We start from the raw sequence: 22,498 nt of genomic DNA, 5'->3' as shown, positions 1-22,498 counted from the left end.
TTGAACACAGTTGAGCACATTTGAACACAGTTGAGCAAAGTTGACACATTTGAACACGGATGAAAACAGTTGAATACTTTAGAAAACAGTGAACACAATTGAAAACATCTGAACTCAGTCATTGTTATCCGAGCATTCGTTGGTGAAGGTTGTCTGAATCAACATGACTCGTCGCGTCCCGGCGCAAAACGCCGGCAATATTGCCCTACCTGCGGCTCAAGCAGGCAAAAAAGTGGGAATTTCCAAAAGGAAGGTTGAGGCCTCAACTGATGGCCAAAAACCGGGAATTTCCAAGAGGAAGGTGCTTTTGGAAGTGACATCGAACAGCAAAAAGACGAAAAAGAGCGACGGTACTGTACCGATGGATGAGGAGGAGGAGAACTCTTCGTCGCACGAGGAGCAGCTATTGAAGAACAACAAGTTTGCTGGACTGCCTGACGAGGACCAGGTAGCGAAAGCAAAGGAGAATGAAGTGAAACAGCGAAAGGAGAAACTGCCTCCTTTTTATGTGCGGCAATCAGCAGCAACGATCGACTTTCGAGCGGGGCTGGTTGAACTCATCAAGTCTGGGAAAGTCCTAGGCAACATTCGTCTGTGTCAGGACGGATTTAAGGTGCTGGTGCAATCCAGGCAGCACTATCAACTGGTCAAGGATTACTTGACCGAAAACGAGGCGGAGTACTTCACCCATGATGTCGCAATGGATAAGCCGTACAAAATCGTCGTCAGAGGTCTGTACGACATGCCAGTGGAGGAATTAGCTGCCGAGCTAAAAGTTTTGAAACTGGATGTGTTGGCCGTGCACAAAATGAGCCGACGCAACAAAGACATCAAGTACCGTGACCAGCTCTACCTGCTGCATTTGGCTAAGGGATCGACGACGCTTCCTGAGCTGAAGGCAATCCGAGCGGTTTTCAACATTATCGTGTCGTGGGAGCGATACCGACCAGTGCACCGTGACGTCACACAATGCTTCAACTGCCTGGGTTTCGGGCACGGAGGTAAGAACTGCCACCTAAAGCGTCGTTGCGCCAAATGTGGTACCGATGCGCACATCACATCCCAGTGCATCCAAGATTCGCTGGTGAAGTGCCTCAACTGCAACGGTGAGCACTCGTCAACCGACCGAAAGTGCCCCAAGAGAGCTGAGTTCGTGAAAATTCGGCAGCAAGCATCGACGAAGAATCAGCCTCAGCGTCGTAGAACTCCTCCAGCCCTGGTGGAGCAAAATTTTCCACCTCTTCAACCGCGACGCCAGGTCCCGAACTTGGCACCGTTGCCGTTGGATCCCAGGAAGAGAGCTGAGATGAATCATCCACGGCCGGGTTCCAGCCAGGAGCCGAGACCGCCACCACCGGGCTTCAGCCAGGAGCCAAGACCAACCCAAGAACCAGCAGTTGAGGAAAATGGTAATGATCTTTACACCTCAACCGAACTCCTCAATATTTTCCAACAGATGTCCGCTGCACTGCGTGGATGCAAAACCAAGACCCAGCAGATTGAAGTGCTGACCTCGTTCGTCATCCAGTATGGATCGTAGGTCCCTCAAGCTGCTGAATTGGAACGCTTGCTCCATTAGGAGGAAGAACTTAGAGCTGGTGGATTTTCTTCGCGAGAAGGAGATCGACGTAGCTGCCATCACGGAAACTCATCTGAAGCCCGGTGAAAAAGTTTATCTGCAAAACTACAAGATCGCGACGCAGCTTGACAGGACCGCTTCTGGAGGAGGAGGTGTGCTTGTCGCTGTTCATCGTGTTCTCAAGCCACGCCGGCTGCCACACTTCAAGCTGGACATCATCGAGGCCGTTGGGGTGGAAATTCCCACTTCGGTTGGCCCAGTACTCTTCATTGCTGCATACTGCCCACGTCAGGTGAATTCCAGAGATGGTTCAGCAGCAAAACTGAAGAGCGATATCCAGAAGCTGACACGGCGGAGCGCAAAGTACATCATCGCTGGTGACCTCAACGCGAAGCATGAAGTTTGGGGCAACAGCAGGAGGAATCGGAACGGAGTGATTCTGCACAACGATCTGCAAAACGGATACTACAACGTTGTGAGTCCAGATCGTCCAACGAGGGTGGCTCGGTCTGGAAATCACTCAATCATCGACTTCTTCATTACCAATATGGCTGAGAACGTGGCTCATCCTGAGGTGTTTGAAGAGTTGAGTTCTGATCACTATCCGGTGGTTGTGGAGGTTGGAGCTTCCGTTACTCCACAGCGGCAACCAACCCGGAAAGATTACCACAACGTTGACTGGCAGCAGTTTCAGCAAGTGGTAGACAGCAACATCGACTATGATCAACACCCGGAAACTTCTGCTGATATTGATCGTTCGCTGGAGGTGATCCAGCAGGCTATCAACCAAGCAGAGGCTGCCAACGTTCGGGAGGTTCCTGTTAATTTTAAGGTAACTGATATTGACGTAGATACTAAACACTTGATAAGACTTAGGAATGTTTATAGGAGACAATATCAACGGACTGGGGACTATGACAAAAAGATTTCAGTGAACAATTTGAACAAAATCATACAAGACCGACTTGACAATATCAGAAATCAAGAATTTTCAAAACATGTAAGCCAGCTTGGGAATTATTCAAAACCATTTTGGAAACTTTCAAAAGTTCTTAAAAACAAACCAAAGCCTATTCCTCCTCTTATTGTTGAGGATTCTCCTTTGATTACATCCGAGGAAAAGGCAAATGCACTTGGGCTTCATTTTGTTAGTTCACATAATCTTGGCGCTTCCATGACCAGCCGTAAAGAAACATCAGTTGCCAATAGTATTTCAACAATCAATGACTCTACCTTTGAATTTCCTGCAGATTCCCATGTTTCTGGTGAGGAAGTCAAAGTTGCAGTTAAACAAATGAAAAATATGAAAGCTCCAGGCTTTGATAACATTTTTAATCTAGTGTTGAAAAAACAGAGTGATCAGTTCTTTCAACATCTAGCCAATATTTTCAATAAATGTTTGCAACTTGGTTACTTCCCCACCAATTGGAAACTGGGCAAAGTCATACCAATTTTGAAGCCTCAAAAAGATCCAACATCGCCAACAAGTTATCGTCCCATTAGTCTTTTGAGTAGTCTGTCCAAACTCTTTGAGAAGGTCATCTATTCAAGGCTTTTGGATTTTACCAACGATAATAATATAATTTTGAACGAGCAGTTTGGCTTCCGTAAGGGACATAATACTGCTCATCAGCTTACGAGAGTAACTAAAATCATCAAGCAGAACAAGCTTGAGTCTAAATCAACTGCTATGGCTTTGTTGGATGTTGAGAAGGCTTTTGACAATGTTTGGCATGATGGTTTGATACATAAACTGTATTTATGCGGTTTTCCAATGTATCTTATCAAAATTATCCAGCACTATCTTTCGGAGAGATCGTTCAGGGTTTTTCTGAATGGGATTGCTTCTGGATTATTCAACATTGATGCTGGGGTTCCCCAAGGAAGTATTCTTGGCCCACTTCTGTACAATATTTTTACATCTGATTTGCCTACTCTTCCTGGTAATGGTGTGTTGTCACTTTTTGCTGATGACACTGCCGTTATTTATAAGGGTAAAATAACCAGATATTTAGTTGGCCGTCTTCAGAAGGGTCTTGACGTTCTTTCCGAATACTTTGGCGACTGGAAAATTCGCATAAATGCAGCCAAAACTCAAACCATCATTTTTCCACTTTCCAAATCGGCCCGATTTGTCCCAAAGGATGATGTTTTGATTAAAATGAATGATGTTTCAATACCCTGGTCAAAGGAAGTTGTCTATTTAGGTCTCATACTTGACTCGAAACTATTGTTTCGGCAGCATGTAGATAAAATATTGAACAAGTGCAGCATTCTCATCAGGTGTTTGTATCCTTTAATTAACAGAAAATCAAAGCTATCTTTGAAAAATAAGCTAGCAGTTTACAAACAAATAATTTACCCCGTTATTGAGTATGCAGTACCTGTTTGGGAGTGTTGCGCTAGAACTCATAAATTGAAGCTCCAGCGAGTCCAAAACAAGGTACTTAAAATGGTTTTGAATGTTCCTGGCTGGACAAGATCAAGTGAGGTTCATGAATTAGCAGAAGTAAAAATGTTGGATCAGAAGATTCAAGAAAAATGTTTGAAATTCAGGGAAAAATGTGCTATATCTGAATACCCCTTGATTCAAGGATTGGTTTAGTTTATGTTAAGATTAAGTTAGTTTTAAGTTAGGTTATGTTTTCTTAATTTTTTTTTTCCTCGTTGTACCTAGTGTTACAAAAATGATAAATCATATACTTTTAAAGTTAAGAAAATGAACAGTGTTTAAATCACGAAAAGCAAACTAAAGCTGAAGAGCCACAGCTGACCACTTATTATGTAAACCAAATGTAATTATTATAAGAAAGATTCAATAAAGTATATTTAATTCAAATTTCTGAACTCAGTTGAACACATTGGAACAAAGTTGTACACATTTGAAAACATTGAGAATAACTGAACACAGTTGAATATACTTGAACAGAGTATGATCACAATTTCGAACAAACGTACACCAACTGCCAAATGTCTCTCTCCGACACAAACACACACACACACACATTATCGGGAAGAAAGTTCAGGTTGGATTGTTTTGTTATGTACTCAAGTGCACTCTGGTGGATAATTTCCATACATACGTGTGCACGTCGAGAAAACGCGCACTCCCGTACAACTCTAGAGAACATGGCGACGAAGCATAGACCACGATTCAACTGCAGCAAAGGGCTTGATGTTACAGCGCTGCTGAATCGGGTTGGTTTGCTGCAGCTGGGTCGGGGTTTTGTTCACTTTTTGCCAGCTCACTGCACCCTCCCCTGAAAGTATGCAACTCGGTAGCAACCGAGTGCGCAAATCTTTGGCTGAGAATCGGTTCCGCACCGGTGGAGCATAAGAAAGTTTGTTGTTATTGAAATGTTTGAGCGGACATTCTGGGCAGGTAAAGCGGTCAACCGTTGGAGCTAGGTTGGCCACAGACAACAAAATTGTGGCAATACATCTTCTCTTTATCTCTGATATGAGCTCACTTGGAATGCTGGACCTTTTCTCACGTTCTAAAATCATGAATTTATATGTCCTGTGTTTACTACATGTCACAAGTGTCCTCCCCCACGCCACGTGTTGACACGTTGTTGGTTATTCATACTGCCCTTGAGCTCGGGGGGAAGCATCAATGCAACACTTGACACGGGTTCGATTCCCTTTGGGCAGTGCAAATATGATTGAAACATTCGTCTTCTGGAACGAGCTGATGTATTTGTTGCATCTGAGAAATTTTAAGACATTTTGGGCAAAACATAATTTTTGTATTTTTTTTTATTTGGAAGAAACTTAATGGGTTTGCATCATTATTTCGTCCTTACAAGTCTCCACACAATTTTGACAGCTGTCCAGACAAAAAGGCTAATAAGTTATTGGAAAACGAACGACGGAAGTTGTTTAAGGGGTTACATACATGTAGAAAATCTCAAAACTTCATTTTACAGAAAATTTATCAGATCCAATAAAATATGTTTTCCAATCACTGCTGAAAGTTTCATGAAGATATTTTATGATGAAGGTAAGTAACAGACAATTTAAGCTTGAAATTTTGCCATGCGTAAAGCGAATTGTCGAGTTTTCTGAGCGTTTTTCTCGAAAAACTGAGATGATTTACGGGTGCCACGATATCTCGAGTTTGGATTGACCTAATTGGCTGAAATTTGGGTGAAAACTCTCAAACCGTATCCCGTGCGCATGATTATGCCTGATTATGAAATTTTGTTTTTTTTTAAATACAAAAATCAAAAGCTGACGATTTTTTATATGAAACACAGAAGGATATTTTTTAAACTAACTTGTTTCATTTTTTTACATTGAAAATAGGACCATCAGAGATATCGACATTAGAAATTGGAGGGTTGTTCGGGTGAGACTTAGAAAACTTCAATTATCCTGTTTATTTTTCTTTAAGCCGCTGTATCTCAGCAACCAGTGGTCCAATCTTCAATGTCTTTTAAACAATTTTTATCAAATTTTCAAAAAAATATTTTATGGAATGACACTTTTTAAAAAATCAAAAACCTGAATTTTTCGGACAAAATTTTACTTTGAATGGCTATATTTTGAAAATGGTGCACTTACTCAAAAATTTGTAAAGTATTTTTCAATTGCAAATTAGATTTTACGTAAAAAAATGAGATCAAAAAAATTTAAGTACCAGATTTCAATATTTTTCAAAAATCTCTGTTTAAAAAAGAATCATAACTCGCCGGCAAAATTTTGGAAGGGCCTCGACTGTTTGCCCAGTTCGGTCGGTTTCGGCGCCGTCAAAAATGTCTCATTCAGTGCGTGTGAATGATTGTAGTGCGGGAATGTTGAAGTTTTGGTGAAATTTCTGCGGAATTAGTGTGTTTTTTGAGGAAAAAAATTTGAATTTCCGAGTGATTCCAAGATGGAAGCTTTTATAAGCAGGGCCCTGGATGCCATGTGTTAGTGTATTGGTAGGATAAGGTTACAGAACGGAAAAGAAATTGGCCTTGCGACAGCTTTGCGTCTCTTTCGTGGTTGTGCAGCGCGGAGTTGTGTGTTGGAGCGAGACGGGAAGCGCGGTGATTCGGACGGCTGGCATTGAGCTTTGTTCGTGTGCGTGCCGTGTTGTCGGTCACGCTCCTGATGATGAGAGCGAGAACGCTCAATGTCATCATCGTGATCTGTGCTAGGCGTTGATGATGGCCAGGAGAGAGTGTTGCTGAGAGTGATGCGAGAGTCTACAGTTAGGCAGCAACTTTGGTAAGCCCGTTTTGATTTGAGTTGTATTGTTGATTTGATTTTGGTTGGCCGTGGTGGGTTTTCTTGAAGTAATTCGTTGGCGTCGAACTGTCAAAAATTGATAGCGGTAGATCGCGGTGGATATTTTTCTACCACAGTTTTTTTGTGTGATCAATGTGGTAGATGCTTTGGTGGATTTTTGACGGTTCCAATTATTTCAGGAAGGTCCACCGTGGTTGGCCGGAATCGGATTAACAATAAAACTTTGGTGTATAGAGTTATCTACGTGCGCATGTATTGCGTGTACGTACACGAAAAAGATTGAGGTTAAATTTTGTACCAGCCAGCAAAACAAATGGCGTGCTAGTGTGCGTGAGAGCAGGCTTAGATAACTCTATTTCTGTCTGATTAGATAACGTGATGAGGTAGGGATGAATAGACGTATCCAGTTTGAAATAGCCGCTAGGTGGCCAATGGTGTTAGAAATGACAGCTTCCATGTATTTGAATATGGGAGCTCAGGAAAACTCAATTTTTAAGCAATAAAATGATTATTTATGATAAAAGTATTGATTGATTAGGTGCACAAAATGTGTCTAGAATATTATTAAAATAAAAACTGTTCGAAAAATTTGCAATTGAGATAAGTACACCATTCGATTCAGCAGGAATTTTGGGCACCAAAAATATATAGTTTTCATATGTTAAGTATTTTATTTTAGAAGAAAATTAACAAAAAGTATGAAAATCGAGACATTTAGTATGGGAGCTGTCAAATCTCTCACCATCAAAAAGCAGCGTTGAGCTTTCGCTGGATTTGTCTATGAAGGTTGAGCGTGTGCGGGAGTATGTATGAGTGTTTGTGTATATTTTTTTGCTGTAACGTAACTTTAAGCAAAAGATATTCAGCTGTATTGATCGGTGTTTCTAGTGTTTAGTTTTGAAAAACTGTCCGGAATATTAGTTAATTTTGCGGCAGAACTGGAGCTATGCCCTCCAGAAGTTTTGGCTAGTGACAGCTTGTTGTGCGATGTTTTTTTTCTCAGACGCGTGCGATTTATGGTGTGACAAAGAAATGCATTTACGTGTCAAAATCAAAATAGTGTGGGAAAGAAAAGTAGTGCCAAGAAGGGAAGAAAGCGAGCGCAGATGCTTAGACGGCTCTGACGGCTACTTGAAAAAGGCTATGAAAGGAAGAGTTGACAAATGAGTTTATGGTTTTAGGATTTGTGAAGGAAAAAGTCGTTTATTTGCTGGCAACTAAAAAAATCTGTGTTCTCACTCTGTCTAGAGTTGTTGCCGTTGTGCAAAAGAGTGGAAGAAAAGGTTTTTTTTTTAATTTATTTCTGAGTGCTCTCAGGAATTCTTAAAAGGGAAATTTGAGTGTTAAATGGAAAATTATCAATACGTTTTTTTACAATATTGGTGAACGACGTGCTCTGCCAATTCTCGTTTCGTTAGCGAATTTTCAGTAAAATAAAAACAAAAATATTGTGTACATTCACAAACATCTCGACGCTAAGAAAAAGCGAGTGTTTGAATGAAGGTCTAAACAAATAACGTGACAGAGTATAATCGAGTGATAATTTGGTGAGGCAATTCTAATTACATGCTTTTCTTTCAGGATTTTTCGCGGGTAATGTTTCCTCGTTCCATATTGATAACCTCCTTTAGTTACATCGCGTCTTCATTTAATATTATAACACTTAATTCGAGTTTAAAATGTTAGGTTTCTGTTTTTTTTTTGTGCTTTTACAATTTTAAAATTTGAAGTCATATTTTTAAAATATTTTGATAGGAGTATCAGGTGAGCAACAGTGCCAGGAAGATGGATATTTGTGGAGTTCTTTTTGTGCTGTATTCGTGATCGTGTTCATATCGAGTTCTGTGGAAGGTGCGAAGTCGCGTGGTTGGATACTTGTGTCTCTGTTGTTTTATTTGTTCCATCTGGAGTATTAGTTTTTAAATTGTTGATATATTTTACAGCATTCCGGGTTTTTTTTTTAATTTACTGTCTACATGTAATTTTATCTACTCACTATATAATTTATTTAAATGTTCATATTATTCCTTATCCTATTCCTTTCTTGAAATATACCATCTTCTCATACAATATATGATCAAATTGCTTAAATTAACGAAACTTTCTAAAACAGTACGGGAACCATCTGGAGTATTTATATTTTATATTACTGCTATTTTTTTTTTACAGCTTCCTGGAATCATCTCAATTATATTTATAATATTTATTATATTTATTCTATTAACTATATTTACTATATTTATTATCTATTATTACTACAAAACTATATGCTTATTAGATAATACACTACAGACTCACATTTACACTTACAAACATCCAAATCATTTAATACATTACGCAATCAACCATTTTCATCGGCCCGATGAAATTCCCCTAACCCCCATTCCAAACCTCCCAAAAATATTCCGTTCACTTTTAAAAGTCGCATGGGTTCCCTGCACTTTTGCCACTAGTGAACAACAAAAACATCCCCTCCCAAATCCCCACGGGACTGTATGGGCGTAGCCTTGGAGCACAGTGTGGAAATTTACGTTCTCAGATATTTTTGGTTGTACCGGGCAGCAATCAAATTGTCTAAGAATATTGAATTGACCATTGTGGCACCCCCTACAGCGTGGTGCAGACCCGTAATGCTATGCTATGCTATGCTATGCTATGTAACGTAACTTTAAGCAAAACTCTCCACTGAACATTTTAATTCTCTAAAACAGTAATTTAAATTATATCATTTTTTTGTGTGATTGGCTGAGTGAATGAATGAATGAAAGAGTATGTAAATTACTAATGATATATTTGTTTTCAGGGCAAGCTTACTGCTGGTTTAAGAACGAACGGGTAGCGTTTCTCGGTGGTCGTGAGATCGTTTTTATTTTTGTTAATGTTTATAAATAATGAAATTTAGTCCGATTAGCAACGCGTCGAGTCAGTTTTGTGTTGCGCGTCCGTCGCCGTGTTTGATAAGTGATATAGCCGTTTTTCCTTGTATTATTTCTACGATTTGAAAGTATGTGTTTTGTAGGTTCGATATACGCTTGCGAGGTATAAATTTAAAATTTGAAAAGACGTTTTCTGTAAAACGCATGAAAAAAACTCTCAGCATTATAGCTCGGAGAGCACGATAACGAGTAATTCTCCTACGCGGTTGTTAATCTTATAATTATTCAAAAGTTGAAATCGTCTATGATCCAGTCGAATCAAACACTTTACGTAGAGTTTAATATTTTACCTGTTAAATACATTCTTTGTGGTTTTATCTTTCCACAGCCGGCTGTCTAAGATAATCCATCTAAACGTAAATAAATCACAAATAAACGGGAATAGTCTCAACAGCAGCATCCGATTGCTTGCCTTGGGAATAATACATCAACCCATTAAACAAAACTTATCGATTATTTGGGTCACATCATCATCTTCTATGATGAATCCTGACCATTACCCTTCCCTACTAATAAAATCCCAAGTAGAAGTAGTTTTCCGGCACACGCGGGGGTGTGGAAATCGTATAGAACCCACCCTTGGTAGCAGCCTGTGCTAACTAACATTCCCGTCCCATCCCCTCGAGATCTACAAACTGACATGGCGGGCGCCGTTGGTGGCCAACGACTGTTACCTATCTACAGCAGCTCTAGTTTTGATGATCTTGATGTTTTATCTTTTCAGCGCATTCATGCATGCTGTTGATAAGGGAAACATCACTAGATCGTTGAAGCGTATGATCGCTTGTGCTGATAGGATATTACGGTCCTGTTCAGTAACGAAGAAGGACAACCATGGGTGGTCTCTCATGCTCATGCTCATGCTCATAACTCGCCGGCAAAATTTTGGTCCATACTTCTGAATGACTTAAAAGATGCGAGGTTTGATCCCCTCAAACATATAAAAAAAATAAAAAAATAAAAATTCGGATTTCGGGAATTGAATTTTTTAAGTTTATTGAAAAATCACCAATTTTTTCCCGTGTACCTATTTTTTCTGATTTGTCAAAATTGTATGGAGACTTGTATGGGTGAACCAATGACACAAAATGGCTTCTTTGGTGATGGGGAAAACCCCCACAAAGTTTGAGCCAAATCAAAAAATACAAAAAATAAAAATGGGCGAAATCGGCTGATTTTGTAGAGAATTGCTCAAATTTAAAATCAGCCCAAACGGTTTAAGAGGTCAAATATTAGGATTAAGGGCATTTCTAAATGTGTGGGTTACTTTGAAATTATGATTATTTTTTTTCGAGATAATGGCAAATTTTATGATAGCTTCTTTTTTCGACATTGAAAGTCGGACGCATATTTGCTGAGTTATCGGTACTTTAGAAATCGCACTGTTTTGGTGATATTTAACCATTAATTGGGCTAATCTGCAAGGTCTCTTAAGCGAATTTGTTGGACATTTTCTGATGCTTGAAAAAATATTTTCAGGTATAGTCAAGATAGGTTATGATTTCAAAAAAAGATTTCAAATTTTATGAAAAATACGATTTGATTGCAAGTTTCATTTTACATAAAAATCATTATAATAATAAGAAATAATTTTAATTACAAGAAAAATAATATAAATAATAAGTTTGTTGACTTATTTTCCTCGATTTGTATAAAATATAATTATTTCGAAAATTTTATCTATGCATTGTCATTTTATTCGATTTTTTTTTTAAATGGGTACCGCAAACTAAATGTTTGTTTTACTTTTAATAAAAGATAAACAAATCTGAGATTGTTCTAAATAAAACACCAACATAAACCTTGCTTATGTCCAACTTAACTTAAATAATTCAATTTGAACTCATATAGGCTGAAATTTGTTAGAAAAACACTGACGAAAGTACAAATTAAAATAAACTAATTTCAATAGAGCCTCAAAATATAATTGAAGCTCTTTTCAAAATTTCTTCAGACTTTGAAAAATTGACAATCAAATCAATAATTTCCTAGATATCGTCGATTGAAAAATGAGGGCAATTTTATCAGCCGTTTGATTTTTTCTCAGTTATGGTCAACGATGGAGACTGTTTTTTTTTAATTTGAAAAACTATCTGATTTTTCAAATAACTTAATTTAAACAATTATTTAAACTAAACATCGCATTTAATATAAAAAAAATGCAACAAAACAAAACTTAAGCCGTTGTTAATATTGGAAAAGTTATTAATTACTCTCTGATAAGATGACGACTAAACCCAATAATTCAAATTTGTTTTCGTCTCTGCCACACCCAACGATCAAGAGGCAGTCAGGAAAAACGAGATCAAAAACATACTCAGAGGGCCTTATTTTCAGGCAATCATATTCACTAGAAAAGATTTTTTTTTCAACCTTGTCAAGGAGCGAAGAAAGTGTTTGTTTAAAATGATTATTCTAAAATTTCTATAAAAATAAAATTGCCTTGGAAATCATTATTAAGTATATTTGGGATTGATTAAAAGTATTTGATCATTAGTTTGGCCGTTACAAATATTTTTCAAAGTTTATGTTCAAAATTGGTCCGAAAAATCAAAGCGGCAAAAAAATAAAAATAAACCTGTTAATGGAAATAGAAAACAATTTGAAATGCATTTTCTAGCGTTAAAAATCAAATTAAGCATGCCTGGGATCGATAAAAAATATTTTGATTTTTTGTAAAATTTCGTTGTATAGTACTGCAAAAAGTTTTACGAAATTTCATCAATAATAAGATATTTTGAAAACCTTGAAAAGTTTCAAGCCGGCATTTACAAAGCGAATTTTGTGGCAGTTTTTAACTCAACCAATGTTAACATGTTAAGCTTAATGTTAACATTCCTTACGTCGCCTTCCCTAAGGTGTCATGATACGGCCCAGCTTGTGACCATACACTACCTTCCCTTTACTACAAATCCAATCCAGAAGAGAAACGATCACCAGTTGTGTTGGTCCGAGCCGGGATTTGAACCCTGACCAACCGCTTGCGAGGCGGAAGCGTTAGCACTAGGCGTACGTGACTCGGTCGCAACTAATAATAAATATATGTCTTGAAAAGTAAAGATCCGTTTCCAATGTAAATAAAAATAACATTTGTGAAATTTACTTTTCGTTTTGAATATGAGCAATTCTCTACGAAATCAGTTAATTTCGTTTATTTTTATGAGCCTTAAAGTCATTTCGTTTTTTTTTTTTTTTTTGTTCCGACATCTAACATGTGACACGTGTGAGAGCTTTAGCTTTCCGTGCACTATGACCATCAACAGTCCTGCCCCTACCTGGAGGTATGCAACCAAAATTTCATTATTCCGTCCCACAGTGGCCTCTTGGTTAGTGTCCAGGGCGATCACTAGTACTCCAGGGCGGCCAAGGCGACCTACGTGCGACAATATTATGAATAAATTTACATAATTTCCCATCAAATATCACTCGACTAGACTCACGCCACTGCTGCCAAATGGTCATGGTGACGGCGACTAAAGTTGCAACCAAGGCTCTTTAGTGTGGTTGAATTAAAAGGAAAAAATCAATTATTTCTTCGATTTTAAATATTTTTTAAAGTAGACAAATTGTCTCGGTCACAGATTTATTTTCAATTACTTTAAAAAATCATGAAATGAACCACCCTAACACCAATCACTGAAACATGAGCTTTTCGATGCAAACCACCTCCCCACAGGGGGTGGTGGCCACCCTCCGGGGAAACTTAATGGAACGCGAAGTGCGACCTCGGTCGCCAGGGCACCTCCAGAACCGCAGGAACTGGGTCACGGGACAACACGATGCAAAAGTGGTGCACGGTCTCGGAGTTAACCTAGGTCAGTCGAGGGGGCGCGTTACCAATAGCCACGGATGGCCAATGTCAGCAGGAGGAATTGGAGGGTGGATTGGAAGGGAAAGAGCTCCACGTGTCGCATATAAATTAGGTGTCGTCGCTCGTGAGGTGGGCGATCGAAGGCGGCTTTAGTGGGTGTTTTGAGTGACATTGTGTTTAAATTTAAACTATTTGTTGAAATTTATGATTAATTTTTAAGTGACATTAATTTAGTTGAAAGGATTCTCCAGGCCAAGAGTTGAAACTAGAAACTATATTTTGAAAAACAATTTTAAATGACAATAGCTGCTGAGTAATTTTAACTAAAAAAAATATTTTGATGAATTTCTTTTCAATAACAATTTTTTTTTTTGAATTTTTGAAACAATATTTTTTTACTTCCTGATTTTTGAGACCGACTTTGAAGGGGGGGGGACAAAAACTTTAAATAAAATTTGTACCAGCCTAATTCTAGTGTCTTTTGAAATTCACGCATTTTCTCAATAAATTTTTTTTTTCGTATTATTACATATTCAATTCAAATCGGTTTTATTGGTGAATTATCAATACACAATAAGTTCTTTTGGAATACAGTACAGAGTTTTGGAGTTCCTTTCAGCTGTGTGTTACCTCATAATCCATTGTCCATCCATTGAACAATTGTTGCTTGTAGTTAATGGGTTACCGAAAGTAAGAAAAAGATAAGAAAAAAAAACTTACTAAAATTGCAAGGGAAAGGGGATAGAAATAAAGAAAGCTTAAAACTAGATCACAATTTTTTATCCTTTATAGATGTGCTTGATCATGAGCTCTCCGAGGGCCAGAAATTGCTCCGCCTTGTTACGGCAGGTCCGAAACCGCGTCATCATCTCCCCCGCGAGAGCAAAGAACTCCGGCAGGGTAAAGAGATCTTCCCCGGTGACTCCTTGCTGGGTCGCATCGCCGCTACCGGCAGCGACCACGCTTGCAAACGACCGCCCCCATCCAGGAGGGAACGCTGGGTTGTCCGCTGGAACCGTACGCTTGCCAGCTGCAGGAACGGCTGCGCTCGTACTTCGCTGAGGAGGATGGGACGCTGCTGCTTTCTTCTTCCTCTTTTCCTGCTCCTCGAGGTAGGACTTCCGCGCGACGCATCCGCGGTAATTACCGGTATGGTTACCGCCGCAGTTCGCGCACTTTACGCGCGGCTTGGTTTGTTCTGCGTTTTCCCCCAAGTCCGCCTTTCGTGGCAGTGCCCACACCTCCGAGAGGTGTGACTCATCGCACTTCACGCAGCGGGGCCGGAGGTTGCAGTTCCGCGAGCCGTGGCCGAATTTCTGGCATCGGTGACATTGCGCTGCGTCCGTCGGATTTTTTGAGTAAAACCGCCAGTTTACCCAAAAACCGTCCAACGCCTTAGTCCGCCGCAGGTCTTGAAGTTTGACGGTGCCGCGATCGAAGTACAACAGGTACAGTGTGTGTGTACCTGTCACTGTTTTCTTCCGCGAGAGGACTTTTATGTCTCGCGGCGTTATTCCGACACCCGAGAGGTGCTCCTTGAGAACGGAGATCGGGCGGTCTTGGTACCCCTGCAAGACGATCTTAACAGCGGTCTTCTGCACGGGGTCAAATGTGTAGAACTTGAAGTTATTACGCTTCAATTTCTCCACAACCAGGTCGAAGTTCTTTTGGTCAAATGTGAACACTTGCACTGACGATTTACCTATTTTGAGGCAGTACACGAGGCCTTCCAGCTGCTCGTCAACATCGTCCGCCAACGTGTCCAAAACAAAAATTGGTGGTGGTCGTCGTTCCTTTGGAGTAATTACTTTTTTTTGGCGAAATCACTTTTCTTCGTGCACGTCCATCGTCGTCGTCGTCGTCGGTAGTGCTACCGTCGGTGTTGTTGTTGTTGCTTTCCTCGTCACTCAGTCTCGCGAACTTGTTACTGGTGGGAATGTTGACGGATGTTGAAGCGCCATTGGTCAACGGATTGCCGGAAGTAGTTGAACGGAGCCTAATAGGGCTGCGATCCTGGACGCGGTAATTAGCGTGTAATAATTTCGGGTCGAAACCTTTGGCGCACACACCCCCCGGCGCGATGGCGGACGACGCGGCGTTGGTTTGTTTACCTTTTTGCACACGGCCGGTAGACGAACTTCGCGGGTTTTTCGAGGCCGCACTCGAACTGCCACGGCCACGGCCGGCCCTTGGCATGCTGGTGGAGCAAACTCGCGGCTAATCACGGTAAATTACGGCGAAAAATTTCGAAAAAACGATGGAGAACTGAGCACTTGACTGCTGCTTGCACTCGTGCGTACACGGAGGTGAATTATTACATATGAATTTGTTCTTGTCTCAGTTTTGTCATATGAGTTTTATTTCTTTCTTTCAAACATGACAGGTTTTTGGAATAGTTTTATAAATATTTCAAAGTTTTTTTAATACTTCTGTAAAATTTCTATGAGCGTTTTTAATCTTTCAAGATAATTTATTCATGTTTCAGTAACACACGTCATTATTATTGAAAGTTTAAAGAGAAAAGTCTGAACTCAAAGATATTTAAAAATTTATACATTATTGTCAAAACGAAACCTTTTGTTTTTAAATTTTTCTGTTAGTTTGTACCTGCATTCGAAAATAATGCAAAGAATTTATGTCTTAAATATATCTTTGAACTAATGCTGAGATTTCATTTGGAGAAAATATTCTGTGAACTCTTTACCACATTCTGATTTATTCGATAAAGTCTATTAATTGATTGTTTCATGCTCACATAGCTATTTAGTAGATTTTCCTAGAGATTTTCTGTAATATTTTACAAGTTAAGCAATTTGAAATGCTCAAATTTGTATTCGAGCAAAACTTTAAACTCTCTGTTGTACAATGAAAAGTTTTTTTTTTCATTTTGTAAAAGTAGGAAACTGAAAATGAGTTTGAAAACTTCTAAGCGGTGTTCAAATGTTGGCATCAACGCTTTTTAGAGTCTTTCAATATATTAATGAGAAAGTTGCAATAGACACCCCAATGAAATATAATGATTCAGCTCTCAAAATGTCTTTAACCTGCCGTTTTTTATCCTAAAGAACTTTAAAAAGTATACCGTTAAACATTTCTGCGGTTATTTTTTTATAAGCAATTATATTTTATTTTGGAATTGCATTTTCAATTCTCAAAAACAAATTAAACACCGCAATTAAATTAAATAAATTATATTTATAACAAGTTTAAAAATCTTTCCATCTTGGAACGGTTCATTCAAAAGACCGGAGTTTAAAAAAGAACCGCGGTTCTATTTTTGTGAGCCATGATTCGTTCGTTCTTTTTAGTGAACTGGCTCTTTGAGCGGCTCGCTCTTTTTTGCCAACCTCTAGACTTCATCCTTCTTGCGTGAACGAAAACGAGAGCAAAAATTACACATATTTTCTGATATAAAAGATGTTCTCATTCTAAGGTGCAATAGTACCATGACTTTTTTTTACTATGTAGCAAAAGCAAAGAAGCAATAAAAATTAAATATAACGGGAAAAATGTATCGCTTATACCAGTTAGTTTATAAACCAAATCCTATCATAACCAAAAGTTTCAATTAAAATAAAACATTTATAAAAAATATTTTCACAGTAAAATACAATATTGGAAGTGTGTTATTTTGCGTCAAAAATATTGTGTAGTATTGTTGTGAAAATTCACATCTTTTAGGAAAAATTGCACAATTACAAATAAAGTTATACTAACATCGAAAAGGAGGTTAAAATCAACCATCAATGTTGGAAAACTTGAAAAGAAATAAACTGTTTTATGTGTTCAGTATAAGTGAAACAATAATTCAATTGAATTTTCAATATGGTGTGCCCTTTAGATCAATTTATATTATTTATTACAAAGTTTTATCATTGGAAAGTGCTTGTTTTTTTGCAAGTTAAATTCAAAATTTTCTATTAAATTTTATTTGTTCTTAACTTCCTTATTTCTCCTCAAGAATGAGGGTGTACATTTCGATGCCTCTGTGCTCTCGTATGCTTACCAGATAGGAAAAACCAGCAAGCTTAGTACAAGAGAGCAAAAAGGCATCGATTTTTAAGGTCATTTAGATAAAAAAAGCATTTTGTCAATATTCAACCCTTTAAACAATACACATATTGACTTCCTCAGAAGTCTAAAACAAAAATAAACTGACGCTGATACTTGAAACCTCTTAAAAAACAAAAGTCGTCGAAATCGGAAGCTTTTGTGATCGTTCAAAATAAAACTCCTCGTAGACAAAATCCTAAGCAAATCTTAACATCTAATCAACTCTGTCTAGCCTGGAAGTTCCGGGAATTTTCCGATCGATTATTCAAATTTCACTGTTGCGTTGACCCCGCACAAATAGTCCTGCCCGTGCTGCTGCTGCTGCGTGAGGTAAAACTCAATTACAACAAGTCAATCCCAGCCACGGTCGTCCGGGCGGTGGTAAGCCCGAAAGTATATGCCAACCCCAGCACAACCATTTTTATGGCTTGGCCTCGTAGGCCCCGGTGGCAGGACCGTCGAACGACTAATTGACCGTGTTCCAGGGGGGAGGTTGGATTTCAAGTGGGCACGCAATTGTGGGGTTACGTGCACGAACTGTTGTTATTTTTTTGAGGAATGCTGTTGAATTGAAGTCGTTGGCATTTGGCATGACCTAATTTGGGGCTGGTAATTTATACAATTGTGACATGAAATCGATGTAACATTACGCAAATTACCCTCGAGAGGCTCACAAAACCGAATGTTCCATAATTACAATGTAACTGTCTCTAGTTCATCTGAATGCTGTTGATCTAATTATATTTACCATCAATTCTTCTCTCTCTCTTCTCCAACCCCCTCAGGCGATTTGTGCAAACCGCTCAACTGCAAAAAGAAAGAACTATGTTTGCTGGAGGATGCTTACACAGCTGTCTGCGTCTCGAAGAAGGAGCTGCACAAGAACAAGTAAGTTTGCTGGCAATATACTTTTCCACACCCACCATCGTTGATGTTTAAGGATTGTTTAGACTTTTCCGTGGTGAGAAGTTTCGGAATCGGTGGAATTTTGGGGGGAAAGCAAGTAAAGCAAAATAGCACAGTTGTTATTCAAGTAAATCAGTTCCAAGGATGGAATAATTTTGGAGTTGTATTTTTGGAAAATATTTACTTTAAAAGTTGTCCTATGAGTTTGTTAGCCCACTTGAATGTTTTGCCGTTAAGATAAAAGTCAAACTCCAAAACATTCGATCTTTCCACCACTCAAATAGATGCTGAAAAGTACTTTTCGATATTGTTATTTTTAGCGATGAGAAGTTTGCCGTTTCGTCATTCGAGCATGTCAGGAAAAGTTAGTAGTTTCACAACGTAATTGTAATTAATAGTTTACTCAACAAGTTGCCAAAAGATATTTTTTTCAGCACGAGTCATACATAAGTTTAGCTTTTCAGCACCCATTTTGGTGCTGGAAAGTAGAACTTTTCAGCCCTTGTATCGAAATAGACGAATTTTTCAGCACGAATCGTACATCTATCCAACAAGGTTCACCGAGTTGGATAAATTCGACGAGTGCTGAAATGATATTTTTTGCAATTCCGTCGTGAAACTACTTACTTTTCCTGTCATTCTTGAACGACGAAATAGCCTACTTTTCTGTACCAAAAATAACAGAATCGAATAGCAACACTTTTCAAAATAAATGCTGAAAAGTTCTACTTTTCAGCACTGAAATGGGTGCTGAAAAGTTGAACTTTTCAGCACTTGTTTCGAAAAGTAACACTTTTCAACATTTTTTGGATTTAAACGATTTATTGACAAAATACATGAAAATTCGACTTAAAATTTCACTCAATGGGTATTTTTCGAAATTGCAAAAAATGTTGTATGGATTATGGAACTCGTTGCAAAACTTGATTTTTTCAGCACTCGTCGTATTTATCCAACTCGGTGAACCTCGTTGGATAAATGTAAGACTCGTGCTGAAAAAATCCTCTTTTTGCAACTTGTTGCATAAACTACTTGTTCACGCCCAGTTCACTCATTTTTGACGATTAGTAGAAAAACACTTCCAGACAACACTGTAGATTATGTAACCCCACACACACAATCACAGTAGCCCTTCGTGTACCTTTATGTTCAATGTTAGTAGTCGTTTCAGCACACGAAGTGGTTTGTCTTTTGTAATGTTTTGTAGACTTCCCGGTCGCAAGAACTTGACTAGCTTAGGAATCAGACCAGACCTCAACCACAAGATACTTCTGACCAGATGGTCGACCGGGACAGTCACCCCTCCTCAGGGGCCAAGCTAAGTAGAAGAGAATAAACCATACTAGACACAGTCATTTCTGTACTTTTGCACCCAATAAAATCGTCCCAAGTTATCGCGCCTTTTAACTTACCGGATCACAAAGTTTCACCCCCGACACACAGGACCACATCCGCTACGATGTGCGTCAACATTTTGGTCCGATCGAACCGGATTGTGTGTCGGGAACCGCGAAGAGCAGACAATTCCGCCGGTAAAGAAGTCCACGATGGCGCCGTGTAAAACCCGTCCAAGATGCTAATGGCCCGAGCGCCATTCCTGCCGCCGCGGTACCGTACCAAAAACGGAGAAGCCCGTACACTTCTCACCTGCAAAAGAAGATTGCTGTAACGCAAAACCGCCGAGCATACAATGAAGAAACTTCCCAAGTGTTGAGCCGCGGCGCCACTCCAAAAGTGAATCCAGTCCAGAAGTCCGTTGGAAGGATTCGCCATCTTCCAACGCCACAAAGAATCCCGTCCAGATCAGCCATTCTGTCCTGGCGATCAAGAAGCCAATTCCGCCATCGTGATAAGGCCACTACACAAGAAGAATCACTCCGCCGTGAACTTGACCACGAAAACCGTCCAAATACCGAACGAAAAGTGCACCGCGAACAGTTAGAAGGTGAAAAACAAAACAAAACGAGAACTGTCAGTGCGTTACAACTTTTCGAAGTCGCGCGAAGAAAGTGTGCTAGTTTCTGTCTGTAGAGCCTCCGCAAAGGTCTGCAGAAAGACTCGTGACGTAAAAGTTGTGCGTTACGAGAAAGATCCGCGGAAAATCGTGATGGTCGCGGACGCCATTCCTCGAGAAAAAAAATGGCACCGCTCAAGAAGAAAATGTCGGTCGAACAACGACCGGCACACGAAAGTTCCGCGCGGACAAACGACACCACCTCTGCAGTGAAAGTGAAAGGTCTGCGCTAGACCCATGCAGCAAACAGTGTTCTCGGAAAATCACCCTACCTCGCGTACCGCGGTTTGACAAACCTTGCTTTCGAAGAGAGAAAAAAGTGAGACGTGAGAGATTGTGAGATTCTCACAGTGAGAAGAAAAAGGTAAACAAACCCAGACGGTTCGCGGGTGCAAGCAACGACCGTCGTTGCAAATCGCGAAAAAGGCATCTCGGTTCGTCGCGAGATGTGCAAATTTCGTCGTGCGTCGCGTTCTCTCGGTCGAGTGCAGTGCTGGGGCTGGAAGAAGCCACCGAAGAACGATCTGTGACTGAAGAAAGTCACCAAAATGCCGTCCGCATCGAGAAAAGCGACCGAAGTGAAGAAACCGGGATCAGTGCACACAAATCTCCACACACAGCTAAACACAGCTGATGTTTTCTGCGGTGCTCTTGGCGATCAGCAGAAAAGTTCAGAGGCGTCGCAGGGGCGCCTATTTTGTGTGCTTATGGCCCAGTTTGCGGGCCAAGATGCGATTCGAACGTCGACTCAGCACGCAATACGCTGACAGCAGGATCCAGCTCTAAGGCCTGAGGGGCGGCGCGTTCGTGGTCGGACGGGCCAGAACAGCCCCCCACCACCGTCTTGAGATAAGTATCTTGCTTTTTATAGTTTGACCAGTGATTTAGTCGCTTCAAACTCTCAGGATCGGTGCTGCTGGATTCCTTAACTCCTCTGATTTGGACTCGCATCGCAGTCAACCGGACTGCCATCGCAACTGTGATCAGACGGACCGCAGCATTGGACAGTTTACGACCAGACGATCGGACGGATCGTCAACAACACCAGCTTTGGTCGGCCAGCCGGTCGACAACCAGCAAGTACTGGGCAGCACAACGAGCTGCCATCTCGCATCTCGCAGTCGGACGGACTGGAGGTCACCACAGTCTGCGCAGTCGGACGGACTGCCGAAGACCATTCACGTCGTGGTTTCCTCGGATCGCCGAGAATCAACCCTGCCACCGGACGCGGCGAGCGTTCCCCCAAGAAGTGGCTCAATCGGAGCGCCGAGAGCCAACCAACCCAGCTGTCGGATACAGCGCGCGTCCCCGAAGAAGAAGAGGCTCCCTCGGAACGCCGAGAGCGAGCAACCATGTTCCTGCCAAGTTAGGCCAGCGCACCATGGCGCTGGAAAACAAGTCGGTTAGCGGCGGGTAGAACCGGTCTACCGCGTTGTTTAACCTCCCCCATCGACGTCACCAACCCTCAGTCTGCTCACCATGAGTAGATTCCTCATCCAACACCGGTTGGAATCCCGGCTATGCTGAAGTGTACAGCAGCATCGGTCCGGCCGTCTTCGGCCACCTTCCTCTCTGGGCTCGCGGAGAAGGATTGAAGTTCACGAGCAAAAGCGTGACGTCATCACACACGGGGACACCTGGTCCCACACTCCGGCCACACCATGGTGGCACATTCCAAGGCCTCAACGGAGGCAACCTACGGCCACACAGCTGGCACACTCAAGCCCTCACTGGAGGCACCAAGATCCACACACGGTGGAACCCAAGTCGGCCACAACGGTGGCATCACAGCACAAGAAGCAGGAAACATCAGCATGCAAGCAGTTCGGACGCGCGGACGGCGCAGCAGTTCATGGCGGGCGGCACCAAGGCCGCTGGCACTTCCAAGGGCGACGCAGAGGCCGCAAATCATCACCACCACGGTCACGAAGCTGCACAGCCGGTGCAGTTCACGGCGGGCGGCG

At 40.7% G+C, this 22,498-nt stretch overlaps 1 protein-coding gene across 1 annotated transcript in view; it reads left to right on the top strand.

Moving 5' to 3' along the window:
- LOC120424512 (proteoglycan Cow) overlaps window positions 1-22,498 on the top strand; it is a 320,210-nt gene that overhangs the window by 235,853 nt on the left and 61,859 nt on the right. The window contains exon 3 of the mRNA XM_052706805.1: window positions 18,400-18,502. Within this exon, the coding sequence (XP_052562765.1) occupies window positions 18,400-18,502 (103 nt within the window). The remainder of the gene's footprint in view (window positions 1-18,399; window positions 18,503-22,498) is intronic.

The sequence above is a fragment of the Culex pipiens genome, chromosome 1, assembly GCF_016801865.2.
Source record: "Culex pipiens pallens isolate TS chromosome 1, TS_CPP_V2, whole genome shotgun sequence".
Classification (NCBI taxonomy): Eukaryota; Metazoa; Arthropoda; class Insecta; order Diptera; family Culicidae; genus Culex; species Culex pipiens.
The sequence above is the reverse complement of the archived record's forward strand: the minus strand, read 5'-3'. Positions and strand labels throughout refer to the sequence as shown.